Source organism: Candoia aspera, chromosome 5 (genome assembly GCF_035149785.1).
Source record: "Candoia aspera isolate rCanAsp1 chromosome 5, rCanAsp1.hap2, whole genome shotgun sequence".
In the NCBI taxonomy this organism is placed as follows: Eukaryota; Metazoa; Chordata; class Lepidosauria; order Squamata; family Boidae; genus Candoia; species Candoia aspera.
The window spans coordinates 111,338,307-111,363,954 of NC_086157.1; the positions used below are offsets into that span (position 1 = coordinate 111,338,307).

A 25,648-nucleotide genomic window follows, 5' to 3' on the forward strand; every position below is an offset into this window, starting at 1 on the left:
ACTGTAAATTGTCAACACTCTAAGACAAGTAATAGACTGTGATGTACTTTTCTGGTGAAGGATGGGAAAACTTGCATCATGTAAATGACTGTATCTTCACAACTGTGGGAGGACTCAGATGGTGCTCACAGGCATCTCTGGAAATTGAGATGGGGGTAGAGGATAAAGTTTTGCTTTGAACCATCCCAGATTTCCTTAAATAATTTTTAAGCTTAAAAATTAAGCAATCAATATGGAGAGGGAACCTAGAAGACATCAAAGGAAATATCTGTAGGCACCATTGCTGGAGACCCTAGTGGTTATATTGATTAAATGGATTAATGTTCTTTCTTTGTCATCTTTTTGTATGAACAAAAGTGGCTATTGTTTCTAGCATTCAAGGTAGTTAAATCCAATTTCAATACTCCTTACTAGAATTTGCCAGGTGGCTTGGCTCCAGATATTCATTGCTCTTATGTTTTACTCTGTATTATGCCAACCTCTTCTGCCTAGCATCTCCCAGATATCCTGGGGCTTCAACTTCCAGAATTCCCATTTATCTTTAGCCATTGGGATCAGTGGGTAGTGGAATTGCCAGTCAAAGCATGGCAACACTTATGTGCCATCAAGTTGGTGTCAACTCTTAGTGACCACACAGATAGATTTTCTCCAGGAGGATCTCCACACAGATAGATTTTCTCCATTCTGGCCTTCAGGTCTTGCAACAGTGCACCTGTCACCACTACAGTTGATTCCATCTACCTTGCTGGTTGTCCTCTTCAATTTCCTTCCACCTTTCCTACCATTGTAAACTTCTCCAAAGAGCTAGGTCTTTGCATAATGTGTCTGAAGTAAGATAATTTGTGTCTTGAATGAGAACTCTGGGTGGATTTGTTTGATGATGCATTTGTTTGTTTTCTTGGCTGTCCATGGTATTCTCTGAAGTCGTTTCTCCAACACCGAAGTTCAAACACTGAAGTATGAGATTGGGTTAGGAATATATTTACAGGTAGTCCTCAACTTACAACCATTTGTTTAGCAACCATTCGAAGTTATGACAGCGCTGGAAAAAGTGACTTGCAACCGGTCCTTGCACTTGCAACCGTTGCAGTGTCCCTGTGGTCACATTATCAAAATTCAGGTGGTTGGCAACTGGCATGTATTTACAGCTGTTGCAGCATCCTGGGGTCACGTGATTGCCATTTGCAACCTTCCCAGCTGGCTTCCAACAAGCAAAGACAATGGGGGAGTCTGGATTCGCTTAACAACAATGTGATTCACTTAACGACCACAGCAATACAGGTCATGACACTAATGACCGCCTCGCTTAGCAATAGAAGTTGTGGTCCCAATTGTGGTCATAAGTCAAGGACTGCTTGTAGTACCAAGGTAGTCAGTACTGACTGACAATCAATACATTGTTGTCAGCTCTATGAGGTAGACCAGATCAGGAAACTGACTCACAGGAAGATTAGAACTAAACTTTAATGAGTTAAGCTATCGTAACAGAATCTTGCACATCTGCTTGTGTTTTACCTTCCCTGCCTCTTACACTCCATTGAGTCTGGGATGAACCAGCCTGAGCCACTCCCGGATAATGTTTCCTTTTCCATGGCTTCAACAGGGCTTCTGCTTTTGTTGTTTCTGTTATTTAATAAAAGTGCATTTATTTCTTTGTTTAAAAATTAACCAGCAACTATGCTATCCTGTACCTTCCCTATATTCTACCTTGTCACAGAGGCATAAAGAAGTAAAGGAGAAAAAGAAAATTATTCCTAAACCATAAAAATTATTTAGGGTTGGCAGCAAGGCAAACATCCTCTAGTGATCTCCAAGGGGTTCATGGGATTTTTTTCTAATTTTAAAGTATAAAAAAGATAATAAGAAAAGGTTACCCACAATCAGGAAGCAACATGGATCAGCCATGCTGGTTAGAAATTTTGGGAGTTACAACATCATAACACAGCTGGAGAATGCAAGGTCAAAGAAGACTGATAAAACAACACTTCTATTATTGATCTTTTAAGAACTTTTGAGGGGGGAAACTGTGTCTTTCAAACTAGAGAGTAGGTGGAGTTAATACTTCCATCATCTAGACCAGTGTATCTCAACCTCAGTAACTTTTAAGACGTGTGGACGCCAACTTCCAGAATTCCCCAGCCAGCATGCTGGCTGGGGAATTCTGGGGGTTGAAGTCCACACGTCTTAAAGCTGCTGAGGTTGAAAAACACTGATCTAGACCTTCTGTACGTAATGTGGGAGCAGAGTGGCCAATAACACCAAGCTATTTCTAGATTGTTCAGAATGTACATCTTGTAGTCTTAAATTTACTTGTCATGAGGGATTTGTTTTAACAGTCATTATAAATCCTTGGTTCTAAAACCTTAGCTAAAAATGAAGGCTGGTAGGGGGCTGACAATAAGCTTTTAACAAGAAATGCAAGGATATGACCTGCTCTATTTTTCATTCCACAGCTTGGTTTGGCCTTATGTCCACAAGTGCTGAAAAATATTTTTTTAACAGTTCTTAATAACTTCTGGAAAGGGCTCTTCCAAAGCCACTATCTTTATTTCATGCTGGTGACTGTGCTGTGGTGAATTTTAATTCTTGTTGTAGGCATAAACAAACAAACAAAGTCACAGAAAGGGACAGAGAAAATGTTTCACAGAATGGTGGTTTTCACTGTTTTGCAAGGCTGAATAATCACGTGGGGTCGTAAGAATAAGTTGCTGTGAGTTGTATGTGACTCTCTACGGGTGGTGGGTATCTATACCGACTTTGTAAAATTCCTGAGCACACTTTGTTTTAATCTCCTATTTTTGTTGCAACACCATGTCTGAAGAAGTGGTAATACTGTGATAAGCAGTGCTAAGACAGAAGTTAATGCCTATTTAAAAAGAAAAAAAACAGAAGGTACTATATTTTGGTTTCTTCTGATGACACCACAGCAGAAGATCTATTGTAAGGGAATACCCTTGTCATTTGAAGTGTCCCTACTTTTAATAGTAGCCACCTTTTGAAATAATCTGTTGTAAAATGGAAATACTTTGATGCTTACCCCCGAGGCTAAGTGCTCCCCAAAGCTTTTTTGTGGATTTTTGTGGTATTGTCTGTTTTTTATCATGATTTTTCATTGCATGATTTTAAAAAACTGAACAATCATTAGGAAAGGGAAAACATAGGGAAAGGAAGGGTAACTATTACCCATAACTATTCAATCCCGTTTAAATCTGCACAAAAGAAAAGAAACCACATTACATTCATATGTTCCTATGAAGAAACAGATCTTTGAATTTTCTTAACCATCTTTGATTGAAAGCTTAAGAGCCAGCCCTCTCTCACTTTAACCACATAGTTATGCGAGTCCAGAGGTTCCAACGGAGATAAATAGTAGGATGATGGACATAATTTGAAACAATCGCAGTTCTGTAAAGTTCACGCGCTTTCCATCTTAGTTGTTTCAGGGTTTTCAGATTGTTAAAGTGTTGTGTAAGTGTGATAGTAACCTGAGTTTATGTGCACTAACAGCCAGTACAAATGGCTGGTTACCACAGTCGATACCGCAGTCTAAACAATTTCCTTATGGTCCATTAACCCGTCATTGTAGCATAAACTTCCATGGAATAAAATCCGGTTCACGAGATACATGAAATATTAGCTTAAGTTGGTAAGAATCTAATAAAATAGCTGAGGAGGAAGAAGAAATGGCAAAGATTGAGGTCGGAATGAAATAAAATAAGAACTCTGTGTGAAAACTACATGGAATTCAGTAAGAACTCCGTGTGACAATTGCGTGGAGGTTTAAATATAAGAAGTAAGGTCATCATTAAGAACCGAGTATCAATAACACATGTCATGGAATAAAGAACCCACTAGCTTGATTCAAATCCAAAGTGATAAAGACAAATTTCCCACTAAATGATAATCTCGTGGTTTCATAGTAGATCTTTTCCTCTGTTGAAGACGCCCCCCTTGAAATGGTTCTGGAAGGTTTTGGAATGCTGAAATGGATCCCTGTTGGTTTCCAAATACTGCCCTTCGTGATGCTGGATATTCTTTCCACTTCTTCTTTTGAAATCTCAGCTCTGTAGAAGACAATGTTTGGCTTTTTCTAGCCTTCTTTGACACGTCCACCCAGCTCCTCTTAAATCTCCATGGGACCCTCTCACTTCCTTTCCCAGGAACCTTGTTTTTAGTTTAATGGATCCAGATCAGAAGTTCTGGAACGGTTTTAACTCACTTCAACCTCTTTTTTTTTTTTTTTTAACTTCTTTTTAGCATCCTGAATATATTGGTAGTACAATCTGGCAGCAAAGGCATGGGAGGGACACAATAACTTAGCGTGTAAGCTGGCTCACGGTGCAGAACTGTCAGAGCAAGGAGCAAACCCTGTGATAATGTGTGTGGTTGACTTGCCACCGAAATGCCATTGGGAGCATGGGAATTGTGCTCCAGAAGTAAAATCAGCCTGAATGAGCTGCTGCCACTTTCTCTGCGGCATCTATTTCCAACCTGGCCTGAACCAGCTGGTTATCGATAGGGCTCTTAATGCTGATCTGTCCCATTTCCCTGGATTTATGTCTCTCCAGTGCCCTGTGTTGGATTTTTACTCGGGGTCTCGGGAGAAGGGAACGTCATTAATTTCACAATGTCAGCTGCTTAATCAGCCCTCCCAGGCTTGGGTTCATTTGTAACAATTTGCCAGACTTTGTGTGAAGAATAGAAAAACTTTGCTCTTTCTCTACCCTCCTTTCCGCATCCCATGTTGCTCTAACTTCCTTTTTTTTTTTTAATTAAAAAAAAAAGTGTTTTACAGTTGACACTCATTTGCACAAAACCCATTGGAGTAAAACATCTTATCCTGATGGCTTTTTCTGCAGAAACACCCTTCTCAGACGCTCTTGGGCCAACCCCTCCCAGCTCAGGGAAGGGCTTTCTGTGTCGGGAACATCTGCTGCATTTTGGGGGTCAGCTTCTCATTATATGACAGTAAACCTTCAGTTGGCATCGATTTGAGCTCCAAGAGTTTCAGATGAAAGACAAAACAGGAATGCTCATTCTCTTGCTGCGTGTAACTCACCCCCAACAACCCCCCTCCTCCTTTGTCTTGGGGCGAATGTATTTCCACATTAAATTCTTTCACCAGCTCCTGGTTCCCCTTCAGTCCTGGCAGTGTGCCAGTCCTCCTGTGGTCTCCATTCTGCTCTCAGTTTCTCAGCTTTGTTCTATCTTCTATCCAATTGAGTCCCACCTACTTTTATTAGTAAGATGGGTCTCACGGCTAAATAGGGCTGCCACTTCTAGCTAGCCTTTCCTCCATTTTCTTCAGCCCAAATCTTCTCAGGCAGTAAATTTCTCCTCCCTCTGAACAATTCTCATTCATTAGATCTTTGTTCTTCAGGATCACTAATCTAGCTCACTGGCTTTCATGCCTTGGTCCCATCTTACATGTTACTGCACAACAGAACCCTTCTCTCTCCATTGCTCTAAATCTGGACCAAGTTCTCCCCGTGAATTTTCAGATCCTGTTAGTTTGTGTAACCTTAACTTTCCTCCACTTTTTCATGGCTTCACTCCCTGTCCCTTTTCTACTTTACTTTCCCCCATTTCCTCACCTTCTTGGGGAAATCCTCCTGTTTCTCCTTGCCTTTCAAATCAAAGCTGTTGATTTTGGTGGAAGACAACTCTTTTCCTTAATAAAGGCTCAGGTAGGTTTGCTTCAAAAACACCTTTAATATTATTCTCTTTCTTGGTCACATGTGTTATTCATGGGGTGAGACTTTCACCAGGTAGTCGTAAATAACATGACCGCTAGTAGGATTTGAATGACTGATAGTGTCTATTTAGACCGTCAAAATAGAAACAGTTATGGCAGTTGAATAAATAAACTTTTTGCAAAATGTATCTAATCAACACAACGGGAGGAAGCACTTTCAATACTATAAAAATCATGCCATCTTTGTTTAGTCCCAACTGGGAAAAAAATCAGAAGAGAAAATGATGTGAGATTCCATTGTTATAGGAACAATGAATCTTAGGCTATACTATAGTTATTAGTCTTTAAGATGCCAGACGTTCAAATTTTATCACACTGTTATGTTGTTAAAAAGCATTTCTAGATGATCAGCTCATGTATTTATCCAAGTTTTTCCAATGCAATATGAAATGCAGCTGATTAACTGTGGAGTGCCTACAGGTAGTCCTTGGATAACAACGGTAACTGGGACTGGAATTTCTACCGCTGAGCAATGTGGTCATAAAGTGACACATCATGGGACTGCATTGCTTAGTGATGGCAATCCCGGCAGTCCTTGTTGCTGCTGTTAAGCAAGGATTGTGGGTCCTTAAGCGAGGACCTCCTCGCAACTTCCTGCCAGCTTCCCACAAGCAAAGTCAGTGGGGAAGCCAACAGGAAGTCGTGAGTCCTGGGTGGCTTGCAAGCAGGCTGGCGGGCAGGTAAGTGGCGTGGGGAGGGTGCTACCAGGGGCAGAAGGGCACACAGGTGGCTGCAGTGGTGCCACACAAGCACAGCCAGGTGCACACTACAGAGTGCAAGATCCCTCATACTCCATAGCCAGGCTTCTCAGGAGAAAGCAGCAGGAGTGGGGGTGACTTACCAGAGCAACTTGCAACCTTCCCTGCTGGCTTCCCCCATGACTTTGCTTGTAGGAAGCCAGCAGGGAAGGTCGCAAATGGTGACCATGTGACCGTGGGACACGGCAACCGTCATAAGCCAAACCGGTTGGCAAGCGCCCAGATTGCGATCACATGACTGCGGAGGAGCTGGGACAGTTGGAACGTTGAGGACCGGTTATAAGTACCACTCATTTAGCGCCGTCGTAACTTTGAATGATTGCTGAATGAGTGGTCGTTAACTGAGGACTACCTGTAGTTCCTTTGCTCTTCTAACAGAATACCTTCCTATGATATATTCTGTCTGGTGAGCAGAGAATCTTGGAGGGTTTGTAGCCAAACCTACTAATCAGCTACTATCCTTTCTACACATGTACAGATTTCTCCTACCCTTGTATCTGAGAAGTGCAAGATCTTATTCTTCAGCCGCAAAAAAACTTATTTGGAAGACTTAAGCAATAGGAGAAAAGTAACTTCATGGCTGAGTTTTGTCTCAGAATAGTTACACAGAAATACAATAAACTAGACAGCCCTGTGTCCTGTTGGGTCATCCTTTGAGAGAAAGGTAGTGCAGCCTGATGTGACCAGAATGAACATTAAATTTTAGGCTGACCATATTTTTTTTACCCCAATGCTCAATGGTCCCATGATCATCTAAGAAGAGTATCTATCATAAATAGAAAAATAATTGTAGTGGCAAACAAACTTCAATAATAAGTCAACATTTACTTGCCTAAACAGAGAAACAGAACAACCACGGGCAGGCAAAAAAACAGTGGGAGTGGGAGCCACTTCCAACCTCCTGCCAGCTTCCCCATAGACTTTGCTTGTGGGAAGCTGGCAGGGAGCATCGGGAATCACAATCATGTGACCACGGGGAAGCTGCAACGGCCACAGCTTTGCAAATGAAGCTGGTCTGAACATCATGGAGATTTCAACTCCACAGGATTAATGGGTCCCAGATTTTTTATGCATTCTTTAAGTTAGCAGATTTTAGGTACCTTGATTCAAAAATTGTTATGGTATAATGCACCGTTTGGGCTAACTTGAGGGTACAAACAGGCAAACAGATGAACACAAAGGGAGTTATAGTAGTATATTGATAACATGGATAAATGGAGTGAGGTGATTTCATAGGATATGTTCTGATAGATACCTCGGGGGCATTGGGATATTAAGTATACATGCATTGAGTTTAGGAATCATGCTTCATCAGTTAACAGTTTTCCTTTTCCACAAATTACAAGTTGCCTAATGAAGTAATACACCTAAACTTATACTGACCATAACAGACTAGTCCTTTATTTTAGCAATTACTAAGCATGGTAGGATGCTCCCTGTAAAATCTGCCTTCCCTGGTTTTTTCTAATTACAGCAAATATCCCAACGGGACAATTCCTTTTTAATATATACAAATTAAAACTCCATTTAGAGGTGCAATGGGACCAAGTAGTAATGGATGATCGTGGAGAAACGTGCCAGGGTAGAGATTAGGAAATAATATGTTTCTTGTTGTAAAAAGATCTAGATGGGAAAATACTTTAGTAAGAAGGGTCTTATAGGTCCAGTGACCAAGTTTTCTTGGAAAAAATACAGGACAAATCTGAAAAGGGGACAAATTTGAAACAGGCTCGTAAGGATAAAACGTTTTGATTGTTTATGTTTATAACTTTGCTTTATAAAAGAAAATTCAAGAGCAAAGCTCTTGAACACATATTCTAATAAAAATATCTAAAAAGCATGAAAAGCTATGAAGTCATAAGAATCAAGTATTAAAAAGGATTCCTGCTATCAGACTGTGCATTAAGTGGTACCGTTTGTGTGGTAAACATTAACTGACCAAAATAAAGGACAAAAGTGAGGTTTTGGAAAATAACTCAATCCAAAGGACAGCTTTCTGAAATAAAGAACTTAAAGGACATATGGTCACCATACTTACAGGATAAGCAATCCAAGATTTATTAGCATTGATAAACCCAACAGTGAAAGATTCCAGTATAATAAAATGGCTAAAAGCTAACTTATGGTGATGTGGGAAATGTTCCCCAGTCTGTTACTACAGTTACATTAATATAAGCCAGTGAAGGAACTATAAATTTTATATAAGCATTTTTAGTTTGATTCTTTGGGCTGGCTAATACACTAACAACCACCTCACGAGGTCTGTCATTCAGTTGGTGAAAGTTCAGAAACTGAGTAACAAAGCATGTCAGAATTAGAGTGCCTTCTCTATTGCAAAATGTCCTTTTTTATTCACTTTATATGCATAGCTATTCAAGTGGGGAGATGAGCAGTGCAATATTCTTTATTTTAGCTCCTCCGTGAAAGGCTCTCTCTTCATCAGGGATTCAAATTCAGAAACAAGAAGACAGACACTCATAAAAATGCGTCTCCGCTTTAAATGTACTCTGAAGGTCGCAGCCGACTTCCGACAAGCAGAATCAATGGGGAACCGCATGATTCACTTAACGACTGCATGGTTCGCTTAAGCGATCACGTGACCCCAGGGTGCTGCAGCCATCATAAATACAAGCCAGTTGCCAAGCACCCAAATTTTGATCACATGACCATGGGGATGCCGTGACAGTCTTAAGTGCGAGGACTGGTCATAAGTCACTTTTTCCAGCGCCGTTGTAACTTTGAATGGTTGCTAAACAAATGGTTGTTAAGTGAGGACTACCTGTGCATTCCCTCCAGTGACAATTTTTGGCCCGGTGCAGATAGAGACTTTGCTGTTGCAAGATGTGATTTTTACGACTTGTTTAGTTGCTTTGAAAGGATTCCTAGAAGACAGTTGATGATATAACCATGAGACTTATTTTTAGAGGGACAATTTAGTGCAGTCTTTGCCAATCTGACTCAAGCACTTAACTTGAAAGAAATTCCCATATGGCCCCATATTTTTGGAACCCTAAAACTTTAAACCCCCAAACACTGAGTTCTTCCATAAGGTATGCTAAATTTTATGAAGTGTGATTTGAATAAGCATTGGAAAGGGACATCCTCCTCCCACACCTGCAGTTTAAGCAGCATCCCAGGTAGCTTTCTCCTGAGTAAAGTCTCAAAATAGTTATTTGTTCCAGGATGGTGAGACACTTGCTCATAAGAAATCTCCTGAAGCAGAAGCAGCAAAGGAAGGATATAGACCAGTGTTTCTCAACCTCAGCAACTTTAAGATGTGTAGACTTCAACTCCCAGAATTCTGGAAGTTGAAGTCCACACATCTTAAAGTTGCTGAGGTTGAGAAACACTGATATAGACACTTTTGAACTATGGTGTTAGAGAAGCCTGCTGAGAATATGGTGGACAGCAAAAAATAAATACACCAATGGATCACCAAATAAATCAACCCAGAGCTCTCACTCATGACACAAATGATCAAGCTCAAATTATCCTACTTCAGACACATTATGTGAAGACCTAACTCTCTAGAAAAAGCTCTAATGCTGGGAAAAGTGGAAGGAAAGAGAAGAAGAGGAAGACTAGCAAGAAGGTGGATGGACTCAGATACAGTGGCTATGAGGGCACCATTGGAAGACCTGAAGGATCAAGTTAGGGGCAGATCATCATGGAGAAAATCTGTCTGTGTGGTCTCTAAGAGTTGACAACAAGTTCATGGCACGTAACCAATCAACTCTTAGCACTTCGTTGGTGGAATGCTGGGGCCAAAATCCTAGGGCATCCAACATGTATTATTTCCATAAAATCTTTCACTTGTTTTATCATTCTTCTTCCCTAGGATCCAGCATAGCTACTGCTGTCTATAGCAAACTGCTGAAGGATTGGCCCTTTGGCTGCTCTTCCATCTTCCCCCAAATCTCTTTCCTGGGACAGCATCAGAGGTCCTCTCCAAAATAGAATTACATTCCCAGAAATTCTGTGCCTCCAAAATTTCATCCAGGAAAATCACATTATTTCATCCAGGAAAGCGTGAGAGAGCGTTAGGAGTAATTATCTTGATCGTTGCTATTAAACTTGCTTCAAAATGGTGAACAAAACACCTCCTTGAGGTAAAATCAATCTGGAATAAAACGTGGTGGAAGCTAGTATTTCTAATCCAAAAGAGAACTACAGGGACAACAAGAATAAGAAAAAGAAAATACATATTTTGTTTTGGGGGCAGCTGTGGGGACGGGAAATGCTGGTGGTGCGCTGGTCTTCTGCACAGTTAACACATTTCTATGCCATTCTCCCACTAAAGAATATTCCCAAAGCAGCTCTCAGTTATTAAAACCATTACATGATATTAACAGAACGTAAAAACTGTGGAGTTAAAAATATTTACATCCCACCTTTCTGCCTGACAAACACATTAAACAAATAATGACTTATTGAAAAAGAAAACCTAAACTATTAAAAATCTGACACTTGGAACAGAAGAAATAGGAAAGTCGACTCTGTATTAACTCCCCTTCTGGCCGTTTTTCTTGGAAAGCTTGGTATTAAAAGTACAATCAGTAAAATGGGGCAAGGGGAAGGGATCTCTGCCTACATGTTCAGCTGAGCAAAGAAGGTAGGCATTTTGTTCATTTGTACCATTATTTGCTGGTGGGAGACCAACATTGTTCTTGGTTCCTTCTACTGTTGTCCAAATCATACGACAAATATAAAGTATTTTCAGGATTCAGGCTGCACACAATGAGGATACATGCGTGTATCCACAGCTACACACATGTGCATATGGGCATCTGCAAGGGCGGGGGTCAAATGCCAAAATGTTTTGTGATGTTGCAATGCAAACCATGTGGCTTACATACTTGCATGCAAATATATCACAATGTGATACCACAATGCATGATTCGTCATCTTTGCACTGAAGGAATTTGTCCCCGATGCTCTCTGCATGCATGCTGTCGGTGAAAATGCCTTTTATTTGGTAGTTTGCTTTGGTTGAAGCTCAGATGCTCAACCTGGAAGACTGGGGAGCATTGTTTCCCTGAAATGCTAAACAAGGCGCATTGGCAAAGAATGCTGACCCTTCTGCCAGCATCCGGTGATCTTTCTGGATACCTGGTTCGGCACCAACTTAGAAATCCATTACTGTCCCAAGCCCAAGACTTTTGACACAGGCCCTCAATTTCAAACTTTGTAATTAATTGCTCTGCTTTTTTTTTTTTTTTTAACAAAAATTACATTTCCTTTACCCAGCTCAAACAAGTCAACAAGCTAATAAAAGGCCAGCAGTGCGTGTGGTTTTGTAAGCATCTCTCTCTCTCTCTCTTTCCCCTCCTCCTTTTCTTCCCTTCAATTCTTCCTCTTTTCTGCTGACTTGTGTGGATTTCTCTTCAATCTCCTGCCATCAAAAGGAGCCTCTTATGCCTCACTAAGCATGTCTTGTCTTTACTCTTTGTGGTGATCTATCAAAATCATTCATCAGCTAACACCCTCACTCCATCAACCTGTCCTAAAAGGAGTCAATTTTCTCGGCCATCTAAATAACCATCTTGGTTACCCATCACGCACTCTCATTTCCTACTAGTATTCTTCCCCTCTCTTGTCTATTCTGCTGACGATGGATTTTCCTCCTCCTCTGTTGTTGTCTATCATGTCGCCATTGGGTGGCTTGAAACTAATCAGGAAGCGTATTTTCTGAAGTCTAATTTTGAGCTCAAGATAGATGGCCAATAACAGATGTTATCAGTCTAGACTCCCCCAGCCTGGATCCTCTAGTTGCATTACAGTGAGAAATCCCAGAAAAACTCCATTCAGTAGCTTGGTCCATCTTTCTAGGAGTGCTGGGACAGGAGGTCCCAGCAGTTATGGAAGAAGACAAGTTAGGGCAAGTTGGACAAATCTGTGCTGCATGAGTGGTATCTGCCCATGCAACCAGTCTTCCCTTTCCAACACATACTTCAAAGTCCAGAGGGGGAAATTTGGACACCCTCTGTAGCATGTTTGGAAGGGAGGCAAAAAGGTCTGGACCAGGGTTTCTCAACCAGGGTTCTGTGGAACCTTAGGGTTCTGCAAGAAGTCACTAGGGGTTTCCTGGGAGATCATGATTTATTTTAAAAAGTATTTCTAATTCGGGCAACTTCACATGAAAGAGGTCAGTTAAGAACACTGTGAATGCATATAGATAGGCCTACACATGAAAGGTGGTGACTGGGGAAGGCAACGGCAAACCACCCCACTCTATAGTCTGCCAAGAAAATGTTGCAAAAGCGGCATCCCTCCAAAGGGTCAGACATGACTCGGTGCTTGCACAGGGGACCTTTCACACATGAAATGAATATAATAATTTTGTGACTTCTGGCCTCTATTTGAGCCTGAATGCGCAGGGGTTCCCTGAAGCCTGAAGAATATTTCAAGGGTTCCTCCAGGTTCAAAAGGTTGAGAAAGGCTGGTCTAGACATTCCCTTCATCTCGTTTCTCAGGCAGAAGCTACTTCTGTTCACTGATCCTCCCGATTGGGTTCTGCTCCAAAATCGGAGACCGTAACAGGTAACATTCCTGTAATCTGGCCATTACGGATCACTTTCTGCCTTGGCGTGCTCCTTTTGTCGATCGTAATAAGGATTCTTTGTATATGGCATCCTTTCTCATCTTTGCAGAAGGGTGCATTTGGGCGCTTTGCATAAAAATCAGTTCAGCTGAAATCCAGTGGCACCACGGGCACATAAGAGAAAATAAAGTAGTTTCAATTAGCAGAGAGAAGGGTAGCCACACAAAAGGGTATGTGCTGAGGAGCTTTAAGCTGTAGAAAGCTGCATAGTGGAGCAACATCGAGCTCTTTTTAAATGGATTTTAATTGCACTGTGCTCTTTCAGGAGATGGCAATTCTTCAGTGGAGGCTGAAAAAGCTATTGAGTGTTGCCTGTGAGGTGGAAAATACTGGGAAGAAGGTGTTTGTGCTTTGAGTGCCTTTATTTACATCTTGCAGAGAAGAAAAATGGCCAAGGAAATGTCATTGATTGGTTCAGGCTGAGGTTGTTTCAAGGGAGACCATCGGGAACCCATCTCCAAGCTCCCACTTAGCTTTTAGGAGTTCTTAGCTATTCAAAAATGTCTTTTCATTCGCAGAGGAAAGTTCTGTTGGTTGGCAGAGGACAGAACAAATTTATGATCTTCACTGCTGGAGTAAATGGCTTAAGCCAAGTCTGAGCAACATTGTTGGGAAGACAGGGTTGGGTTTTTTTTGCTCTTTTGGGGAAGGTCCTGGGTAGAACTTGGATGGTAGACCTGCCAGAAAACCCACACTTCAGATAGATTGCGTTCTCTTTGGAAACTTGTGTGACATTTCCATTTAAAGTACATTTTCAGGAATTAATTTATTGGAAACATGCATCTTTTCAAGGTAGGAGAACTCCCTTTGATACATCGGGGTCTTCTGATGACACCAAATCATAGTTAAATATGGTTTGGTGTAGAGTCTGAATCAACTTCAGTTGCCAGAGGCATCAAACCAGCATGATTGAAAACTGTGCTTACAAACTGTTTCATGCTATCTATAGTTTTGCAGGTCCAAATTGACAAACAATGATTCCCACACTTTCTTCACAGCTAAAGGCTCCTTGGCGAAAGAAGTGGAAATATGTTTCTTAAGCGTGCTGAAAAGAATAACAAACTAAACTGGACAAGTAGGGATGATGATGATGATGATGATGATGATGATGATAATGATAATGATAATGATAATGATGATGATGATGATGATGATGATGATGATGATAATGATAATGATAATAATTTATTAAACTTGTATGCCGCCCAATTCTCAGTGACTCTGGACTCTAAAAAGTCTTTTTCCTGGTTTCTAAACAGTGAATAAACCAAACCATGGTTTGGTGTGATATCTGAGCCATTGAGAGATTTGACATGGGTAGCTAGTCTTCCCATTCTAGGTGAGCTTTACTTTGCGATGAAATCTTAAAACTCAGACCTCTTGAGAGATGATTGTAAGCTTGATTTTTTCCCCCTTTTGGGGAGCGCCTATTCGTTTTCTGGATTGCTTGACCAAATCTGGCAAGATTTCATAAACAGCCCCGAGCTTTGGGAATGGTTTCCTTTCCTTTTCACTGCTCTTAATTATGTGGAATAGACTAGTTGGTAACACCACTGCACTCCTTCTTGAAGGACGCAGCATATAAGCTGGGTTTGTGTTGTGTGTTGTGTGTTGTGTGTTAATCAGCAAATGCCATTGCAAGTGGAGCGGGTAGCCAGTCTGAACTGGAGAGAGCCCCAAGGGAAGTTTGGATTGTGATTAAATATGAAATGTTTATGTGGGAGAAGAGAGGAAAAAAATGATGCAGGAAGCTGTTTGACTTTTCTTCTATGGTTGCAGTAGGCAATGTTGGGTTACATAAACAGGCCCTTCTGAATATGCCATACTTACGCACTGTGTTACTGGAAAAAAAACAGTTTTTTTACAGTGTCGTCTCATTCCTTGATTTTAGAAATGTATTGTTCTGGGGAATAATAAACAGTTTGGGTGTTAGATTGTATTCACTGAGAAGTATAAAACAACACATCTGGCTTTGAACAAACCCATGTGTTTTTTGCCTTAGCTTTTCCACACACACACACACACCATTCCCTTGACCTGAGTTGGAGAAGGCGGAAAGGAACAACCAAGATAAACATACTGGATTTAGGACTGGGGAGACATCAGCTACAGAACCTCATTGGGTGACTTGGTGCCACCATGGGGCCAGAGTTCCAGAATGGGTTGCCTCAGATTGCTAGTTTGAACTTGGCCTGGATTTAGTTTATTAAAATGCCATATATGAGATTGTCTCCCAGTTTACAACAGCTAGATAGCTCATTTAAGCATCATCCTAACTGGAGCCCTGGAACCATTGTCCTAGCTGAAACCTGGAGCCTGAAGTTAGCAATAGGACTTTGATAACATCTACAGCCCTTACCATTCTTTCTCCAGTCCTCAGCTCTGTATTCTTGTAACTGAGGGCATGGTGAATGGCTGCAGCCAGGAAGCATTTGTAAATACATTTTTCATTATTTCTACCTGTAATAGAAAAACCATCCTGGCTTTAAACCTGAGACCTCCATTGCCGGGACTTTCCACCACTGTTATTTTCTTCTTTAATAAAGTAAATTTGGTAAAATGATAGCTGGTGATACTCAAACAGATACCCACAAAGGGAGGGGTTAATGGAGCCAAAACCTTTTAGGATGTAGCCCACAGATTTCACAAGATCTCAGAAGGTTCCTGAATTATTGGTGTTCATTACCCAGCTCTCCAATTCTAGGTCACTACTACCCATGGATGTCATTGTGGAGCAGGGGTAGAAACAATTCCTAATAGACTGATGATCTCTCAAGATCACCAGTTTTAGGGTCTTTGGTGGAGGTTGAGGAGGAATTTGGGCAGGTCTACCTCATGACTATGTTGTCGATCATGAGCTCTTTGAAACTGAGCATCCGCTCTCATATTGTAATGGTATGTGGGAATGACCTTGGGAGACAGGGGGAATAGCCGCAGCCAGGGAAAGGGTCAGATAAGAGACAGCTTAGCCTGCAGAAGGAATGGGGTGTGGCAGACATCTCAGAAGGGACTGTCCTTAGTTTCTTGGGTTGTAAAGGCAACGGGGGAGAAATGTACTTTCAGACTTGCAAGATTCTGTTAATATAACCTTAATTAAAGTAGAATTAGTTCATCTGGGCATGCTTCCTGTCTGAACTCCCTCGGATGGCTGACACATATCAGCAGGGGTGACATTGCTTTAAACATGCAGCATAGATTAGCCAGAGATGGCGTTCTTGCTATGTGCGGGAATTAGAGGTTGGGAAATAAAGTTGGAATGTCATCTTTATAGCTAAGTAATAAAGTTCTCCCCTCCTGCCTGCACCACCAATTATGTGTTAGCTTTGCTGCTGCTTGTTACACAGTTGTTGGCTTATTTAATCTTGTCACATTTTGCTGTATTAATTTAACGTGTAAAGAAAACATTATACACCAATGTTCACGCTGTTTATTTCTCTTTGCTATATCCCTTGTGCAACAGGCAAAATATCATCCCTTGCTAGTGATGGGAGCTGGAGTACTGTATCCAGTGTTGCTGTTACTTAATATTATTGCAGTGGTACTCCTGGCATTTGACTCCTTCTCTTGTGATGCTTGTAATGCTGTAAATTCTTGAGAGACGTTGCATCGCTGCTTCTGTCAGCTTCATAGAAGGTGGAGGCATCTAGCCAACCTTGGCTGATCTTGAAAAAGCTAAGCAGGCTGGGGCTGTTTAGCACTGGAAGGCCATCAAAAAAATCTCAGTGTTACAGACTAGACTGGGCAATCAAGAAATACCCCCCAAAGAAGAGACAGACTGTCAGCCTTACCAGGTAGACCAGACAGGAAACATGACCAGATAAGCTCATTCTACAGTTCTTCATTGTAAAGCTACAGTAACAGAATCTTGCAAGTCTGAAAGTACAAATCTCCCTCCATCTCCTTTACAGCCTGAGAAACTAGGGAGGGTCCCTTCTGAGCCTCTTGCCCCATCCACCACCAGGCAGGTACTGGCCAATCAACCAGACATTGCAGTCGTAGACAAGGACCAGAAGATAGTGGTGGTGATCGATGTAGCGGTGCCAAGTGAGAGCAACATCAGGAAGAAGGAGCATGAGAAGCTGGAGAAGTACCAGGGCCTGAAGAGGAACTAGAGGGGGTGTGGAAAGTGAAGGCCAACGTGGTCCCAGTGGTGGTAGGGGCACTTGGGGCTGTGACCCCCAAGCTGGGAGAGTGGTTCCAGCAGATCCCAGGAACAACCTCAGAGCTCTCTGTCCAGAAGAGTGCAGTGCTAGGAACAGCCAAGATCCTGCGTAGAGCCCTCAAACTCCCAGGCTGAGTTCTCAACTGAGTAGAGAACTCAGTAGCAAACCCAAAGCTGAGGAAGACACATACCATCCATATGGGTGAGAAGGGAATTTTTATGTATGCATGCAGGCATGTATGTATGTAAACCATTGCAGGATGAAGACCTCTTCATTGTAATCTACCACAGTGATCCAGTGTGGATTGATAGATAGATTTTTTTTTTTACTTCTCAGGCTAGGGCTGAATAGAGAGGGAGTGATCCGAAATCTCCCAGTTGGCTTCCATGTCTAACAGAGGACTAGAACGTAGGTCTCCCTCCTCCTAGTCCAGAACCTTCACTCCTATGCCGTATTGGCTCTAGGGCTGAGAGGGAGGGACTTCCCCAAAGACCCCAGGCAGTTTCTGTGATTGAGAGAGGACTGGAACCTGAACCTCCCTGTTCCTAGTCCAGTATCTTCACCACTACCTCACTCTGGCTCTGAGTTATAAATCCTAGAGTTGACAGAGGCCATTTGGACCATGGAGACCACCCTCTGCTCAGTGTATGCACCTAGACTATTGCAGAAAACATGGTGGATGATATTAATTGGCCAAGATAATTCATATCATGATCTCAGATACATTGTGCATTGTGAAACTAAACAACAACTCTGATTGAACTTCTAAAACAGTTGTAGAAAGTCCATAGCCCTCCACATGTTGGTTAACAACAACTAGCATCCCATAACATTGGCTATATTGTCTGGAGTTCAAGAGTTGTAGTTTAGGCTTAAGGGTGTTAACATTACAAGAGACCTTTAGTGTCCAAATCTGGCAAATACACAATATACTACAGGGATGAAGAGCCAACATTTCCAGCTAGCGTGCTCAAAGTTTCCAACACATTAAGGGGATGCCCATGTGAGAAAATCTGGGCCAACTATGTCTTCCTGGATTTATCCTTCAATTTTCTTAACCATAACCTGTGCTAAAAAGTGATGACTTGGGAGGGAGGAGTATCCATGCCATGAGTGGGAAAACTGTGGCCATTCAGATAATACCCAACATCTCTTAACATTGGCTACCCTAGTTATAGCTGCTTGGCATTGTAATCCACCAACATGAAAGTCTACTTTCCCCATTCATGCCACAGACTTAAAAATATCAAGAATGTAGTCCTCTTTCTCACAAATTGAGGTTAGGAACATAAAAGCCAGCCATGAAAAAAAAATAGGCTAGACTTTCCCAATCTGAGATCTGTATTTGATTGATTGATATCCCACCTTTAATTCAGGAGCTTAAGGCAATGAATTAAGCTCAGTGTCTCTTCCTATTTTTCCCCTCAACATTCTTAGGATGGGCAGAGAGAGAGAGATGTCACTGAGGGAACATCCATGGCGGATTTTGAACTAGAACCTGATCTACTCACCCCTAATTCAATACCTTGTCTACCACATCACAGTGGCTGTTGGGTTGAGCAAGAATAAATGGCCTCTGGTGGAGGATGAACTAGAACCTGGGTCTCTCTGCTCCTAGTCTATCACTACAGCATGCTGGTTCTCCTCTAATGAGCTGGAACTGCATCATCTAGAACTGTCCTTTAGCTTCTGGCCACAATATGGAGGAATTCTGGAAGTTGAAGCCCCACCTTATCTGGAAACCCAACTGAGGGAGGTTATCCTAGATGCCAGCCACCAACACCTTTATCTATCAAAACAAATGCCTTGAAATGTTTCCAAGAGAAATCCTAATGCTGATTATGGAATCCTAAGGGATCAGATGTGCTACTCCAGCACTGTTTTTTTTAAATTTCAAAATTCTGCTCGGGGAAGAAACAAATCCCACCCCAAAGATGACTTTTCTCGTTGCTCACCGCAGCCATGCACCTGTTTGGCCTAAACTGGCACCTGCAGCCGATGGAAGGGCAGATGTATGAGATCACGGAAGATACAGCCGGCAGTTGGCCAATGCCAACAGACGTCTCCTTGTATTCCTCAGGGGGCACAGGGTTAGAGTTACCTGAGAGGAAAGGCAAAGGAGCCGGCGAAGGTACGGTTGGTGTGTTGTCCTTGTTGTGAGTCCTCTGTGTCTGCCTCTGAATTCCAGAGATCCACCCTCATAACATCACTGCCTTTCCCTCCAGCGTCACTCCATTCTAGAACTTTCTAGAGTCAGTAGTTGTGCACCCACGTCTCCATCTGTCCCCCTTCCAGTGCTGACCGAAATATGCATTATTACACAGTGATCTGTCCAGAGCCATCCATCAAGGGGAAAATATCTTTCATATACATTTATTTACTGTATTTTCCTCCAAAATTCTCCTCTCTTCATTGCCCTGTCAGACATGTGTTGATAATTTAAAATAGTTGTTTTAACGCTCCTTTTTTTCCCCACAGGGATACCGAATGTTGATATTTCGGGCTTAATTACTCTTCATTGTTGTTGTTTTCCATGGAGTTTTTGTTGGTAGAGGTATACCTAATGCCAAAATACTATTAAAAGCTCCCTGAAACCACAAGTCATCATAACTTGCTATCTTGAGTCCATATTCTGAATTATTCCATTTTGGAAATCAGTGGAAAAGCTAAACCCTAATTTTAAATAAATTAATGTTTCTCAATTTTTCCCCGTGTGACCCCCTCAAGTTTTTTTTTATCAAAACACTGCTGTTGGATGAAATACAAAGTTTTTGTTTTTTCTCCATACTGTCATTTAAAAGCCACAATTTCCTGTTGGATTCTTATACATTCACTTAACCATGATATTTAACATGAATTTCAAGAATTGGAATTTGAGACCGATTTCCCATAGCAGTTCAAAACAGATGCATGTTTTATGTCTCTTTTCTCACCCTCCCCCCACAAGTTATAGAACATTTCCTGTTGAAATGAGTTAATTTTATCATTTTCTTATACTGTACCTTCTTATCCTAAATATTCACTAGAAGCAAAACCAAGCACAATTACTTTTGTGCAAGTGCCTGAACTTAATATCTGGAAGTTGTCCATTTCTATCCCTTCTTGTCCATGAAGACTCCATGTTTTCTAAAATTTATCTGGCTTCCTCTGGATGCCAGAAGACATTGGTACTGGTTGAACGTAGTAAGCTGGCAGCTATTGAACTGCGTTAAACCAACCTTTGCTTAGGAAAAACACTGGCAGCTTGACAGTCTATGATGGCATCTAGGAGAATCTTGTAAGAGGTAAAATCCAGTCTTTCCTTAAAGCTAAGCATTGTGTACTTCAGTAAAACACAGGATTTTCTTCCGTCATGAGAGAAGCAGACTTTCTCCTCATACAAGTGAAAAGTTTGTGATAATAAGAACCTTGTGTTCCATGTTGATGTCCAGCTGAATTAAAACCTGCTCTCTGTTCTCCATATGTTCTGTGTCACAACTGAAATGTGTAGAACTCAACTATTACTTCAGAGCCATATGTAGATAGCAATCACATGTACTTGAAGAATCCATTGGGGTGGTGTTTTTGTTTTTAGTAATGGCTTTATTTATAGTTCAGATCTCAATGATCAGACTCTGGTTTCATCCATGATCATCATGCAGCTAGAGAGAGAGAGAGAGAATCTGGCCACTCTGCATGATCCAGCAGGGAGAACATCCAACAGGGAGAACATATGGAAATGAGAACCAACAGCAGCAGAATCTCTAATCTTCAACCCCAAAGGTCTAAAAAAATATTGTGGTCCATTGCATAGAAAGCCATTGCTCTGTCCAGGAAAATTAGCACATTACAATTCCTTTTGTTTCTCTCCCACCAAAAGTCATCCACCAGCATGATAAAGGATGTTGTTGTGTTAAAAATGGGACATAAATCAATGGCATGGATCCCATTAATTGGTTAATGGTGAAGCTGCCTCTTGAATTGATCTCTCTCCAGCAAGGAGGAGATCAGAAGCCAAGAAGTGATTAGATGCTGTGCACCCAGATCTTGTCCTTGATCCTGCCACACACCATACACACAATCAGACAAAAGATTGCTCAGTGTATCACCTGTAAAAACCAGTGGGTTCTTAGTCAAGCATCCATATATTTTAAAGGAGTTACTGTTTGGACTTAATTCCCTGTCAGAAGGTACACACTTAGTTCAGGAGCTCGCTCAAAACCCAGAAAGGATCCTCTATAGATACTTGATTTTTGAATCTTAAATATCTGAAAGGTGAATTCAGGGGTACTACAATGACATCTATTGCTTATTTTATTGTGGGTGGGATTGGACTTCCATTATTAGTTCTTTCTGGAGCAGCAGCAATTTCTAGTCATTGCTTGTGCAAATTCCACCCCCTGTACTGAAAGGTATTTCTCTCACTTGGATGTTCACATATCCACGAATACCACACATATTTTAAATAAAGTAACACCAAAGCAGCTAATCTATCCACAGGGGGGAATTCGTGCTAACTTCCTAACAGATGGAATCACTTAAGTTTTAAGTAGACTTTTACTATCTAGAATATAACATATTTTATGTTATGGCTACAAGAATGTACTACTAATCAAAATTCTTGCCATTAAGCATCCATTGTCAGGGAATTTGGCTATATAAAAAGACAGTGGCTGGAGAGAACATTTTAATTCTTTATTCTCCGAATGCCACTTGCATTTATTTTCAAAAAGGGAAGAAAATGACAGTGCTGACTCCAACTTGGAACCAGTTTAGAAGTTTAGTTGATCTTTCTGTGAGCTTTATGTATTTCTGAAGTTCAAGGATGAATGGCTATCCTTGTGAGCTCAAATATAGCCATCTACAAATCAGTGGGGAGCTATCGCGGATGTCAAGAAACCACCAAGTTGCAGAAACATATGAATATGTTGGCCCCAAAGTTGCCCGGTGAAGCGTAGCATCCTCGGGGGGTGGGGTGATATAAATTGAATAGCTTAAAATGGTTGTAGAGAAGAGCCTAAGGTGGCCTTGGGAAGGTCCAAAACATTGTTTTTTAGTTGGGAGGAAAGGATAATAATGAGAAGATGCAAACAGTACAAAGATATGAAGAAAAATTAGCTATTATATCTATGTGCCCTTTCCTCTGTGGCTTTTATTTCATTTTCCCTACTTTTTCAATAAGAAACAACATACACACACGCACACACACACACAAGGAATTCATATAAGTAAAACTAATTGTAATTGTCTGAATAGGTAATGTTCTATTCTTTTTCTTTCTGAAAATATACTTTCCTAGATAAAGACGGCCTATATTAATAAGAACAGCAATATCAGTTGAAGGTGGCCTTAGTACATACATCTGCTTACCTCACTCCGGAAAAAACCATAAAAATAACAGCAGAGAGAAGATGTCTAATAACATTTATTTAGTATAAAACATTTTTAAAAATAGTCTTGCTAATAAAAATTCCAAAGGAATAGAAGATTAGAAATGATGGTACAGCATCTCAGGTTGGTTAAAAATGCATTGGATGTCCAAAAAGGAGAGAATTTTTAAATTAAGAGAATCTCCATTTAATCCAAGATTTTCTTTTATTTTCCTATATCTCAGCAGGAAAGCCCAGTACTTTTTTTCCCGAAGACAGTTTTATAGACACCGGCGAGATTGATGTTGGGAGACGAGTCACACAGAAGATCCCTCCCAGTGTATTTTGGAGATCTCAGGTGTTCATTGACCACCCTGTGCATTTGAAGTTCAATGTTTCCTTGGGAAAATCAGCTCTAGTTGGGATCTATGGCAGGAAAGGACTCCCTCCTTCACACACTCAGGTGAGGTGGATTCTGATGGGATCTGCCCAAAGCAGATAAAAGTGGAATGATAACTGCCCATGGTTTGAACACATGACACAATATACTGTTTTATATTATCTCTTAATAAGACTTAGATGAAGCTCAGATCACAAGGTAAATCACAGTAAAGCGGTGTTTCTCAACCTTGGCAACTTTAAGATATGTGAACTTCAACTCCCAGAATTCCCCAGCCAGCATGGGTTGAGAAACACTGCAGTAAGACAAGATTTCAGATATTTCTAAAGGGTTCATAATGTTTGTCACATGGCTGTAGAGTTTGGGTATCACCACTGAGAAGGCCCTGTCATGTATTCACGTCTCTATGCTTTAGATGATGGGAAATAGAACAGGCCATCTTTCAGGTGTGGATCCACCTGTGCTGACAGGAGGGGAATACATATTTTGTAATTTACTTTCTATCTTTCAGACATTTAGTGATGCTACCATTTTTCACTAACACTTCTCTCCAAATATCCAGGGGCACGACAGGGCATTTCGATAGGGGAATTCCAGCATTGAAGTCAAATCAGCATAACAAAAAGAATGTTATCTTTACCAAAATACACTAAAAATGTAACATCTAATTACAGATTTGAGTAACCAGGACCTGAACATATTAGAATGGTCTTGGTTTCAACACACGTGTTTTTCCAATTTGTGTGTGTTCTAGTTTGACTTTGTCGAGCTGCTGGACGGACGGAGGTTGCTGACTCAGGAAGCCAGGAGTCTGGAAGGACCACAGCGGCAACAGAAGGGTTTTGTGCCATTGGCCAGCCATGAGACAGGATTTATTCAGTATTTGGATTCTGGAATGTGGCACCTCGCCTTTTATAACGATGGGAAAGAATCTGAGGTGGTCTCCTTTCTCACCACCACCGTTGGTAAGGACATCTATCTTTTTTAGCTAGTTCAGTGTGTCGGATCCTAACTGTGGGTCAACAAAAAGATGTTTACTGTCTTCGACACATGAAATAGCCACAAAAATAAAGGGTATGATGGCTAGTTAAGCTGATAGTCTAGTTCATACAACATAACAAGACAAAAGGCTAGCTTTCCAGGACAAACCAAACCTCAGGCTATCCAACTGCATTATAGACTAATGAATAGTTTCTTAACCTTGTCAATTTCCAGACGTGTGAACTTCAAGTTCCAGAGTTCCACAGCCAGCATGGCCATTGATGAGAATTCTGGGAGTTGAAGTCCACACATCTGAAGTTGATGCAGTTAGAAAACACTGGAGTAACATTTTGCGTGAAACAAGTGTGTCAAGTCGGTTTTGGGACTGGGTTTACTTATTTGTTTTCTTTGTTTACTCATTTTATATGCTGTTCTAGTGGCACACTTAAGGTGGATAACGTCATAAGCAGTTACATGTCAAAAATAAAAGATACAGTCGTACAAGGCATCAGGCTGATCTAACCATCTTTCTGCCTTACCTCATATGTTCAAAGACTACTATTTTGTTAGTCTTGTAAAACACCCCAGATTCTTGGCATTCTCAAGTTGTACTGGACTACAACTTCTAGTATTACCAGCTAGCCAACATGGCCAGAGGTGTAAGCTTGCAAGCATCTTCTAGACATCAATAAGTATATGTCTGCATCCCTTACTCCTGGCTGTGCTGACTGGAGTTGTTGGCTACTGATGTTCAACCATCTCAGGAAGGTCACATATCATCCATCCCTGCTCTCAACACGATGGGTAGTCCTCGATTTACAATCACAATTGGGACCGGAATGTCCATTGTAAGTCATTGTGGTTATAAGTCGAGTCACCATGTGACCAGACGCAATTTTACAACCATTTTTATGGTGGCTGTTAAGCGAATCCAGCTTCCCAAGTGGGTGTTTTTTGCCAGAAAACAGCAAAAACAGTCACAAAACGCGATCATGTGATCATGGGACGCTGCAACCAGTCGTAAATGCGAGCTAGTTGCCAAGCACCTGAAATGCGATCATGTGACTGCAGGGGGTAGTGTGACATTTTGCGATGCTCAGAAGTGCTTTACAGACTGTAAAGCATCCATTCTGAGGCTGTCATAATTTTTGGACCGTCATTAAACAGATGGTCATAAGTCGAGGACTACCTGTATGTCATAAACATTAAAAAAGACCCATCTAACACAGTGCCCTACAGTCAGCATCTGAAGGCAGGAGTTGCTTATTCTAGCCACTCACTGTTTGGGACTTATTGCCACCAATGTAATATGGAGGTTCCCTTTAACTATAATAGCCATCTTAAACCAGATCCCTCCACAAATGTGTCACTGTTAACCTTCAGAAAGCTTGTTAAGACTTGGCTATTCAGATGCTCATTTGGGGTTTAAGAAGTCAGTGGAAAAATGTGCCTGAGATGCATGTGGATGCTACTCATTACTGTTTTATAGTTATTGATGTTGGATTATAAATGATACAGGTGTTTTTTTTCTCTTGTCTTTGTTAATATCACTGCTTTTGTAAGCCACTTAAATTTGCTTGATTGAAGCAGCATAAAAGCACCAGTAATAAATAAAAATTAATACACAGTTGCCTTTTCAAGC

General features: G+C 41.2%; 1 protein-coding gene across 1 annotated transcript in view; it reads left to right on the forward strand.

Moving 5' to 3' along the window:
• Positions 1-25,648, forward strand: part of TENM4 (teneurin transmembrane protein 4) — a 445,069-nt gene that overhangs the window by 258,279 nt on the left and 161,142 nt on the right. Inside the window, exons 8-10 of the mRNA XM_063305935.1 lie at positions 19,238-19,408; positions 22,874-23,088; positions 23,780-23,990. Of these exons, the coding sequence (XP_063162005.1) occupies positions 19,238-19,408; positions 22,874-23,088; positions 23,780-23,990 (597 nt within the window). The remainder of the gene's footprint in view (positions 1-19,237; positions 19,409-22,873; positions 23,089-23,779; positions 23,991-25,648) is intronic.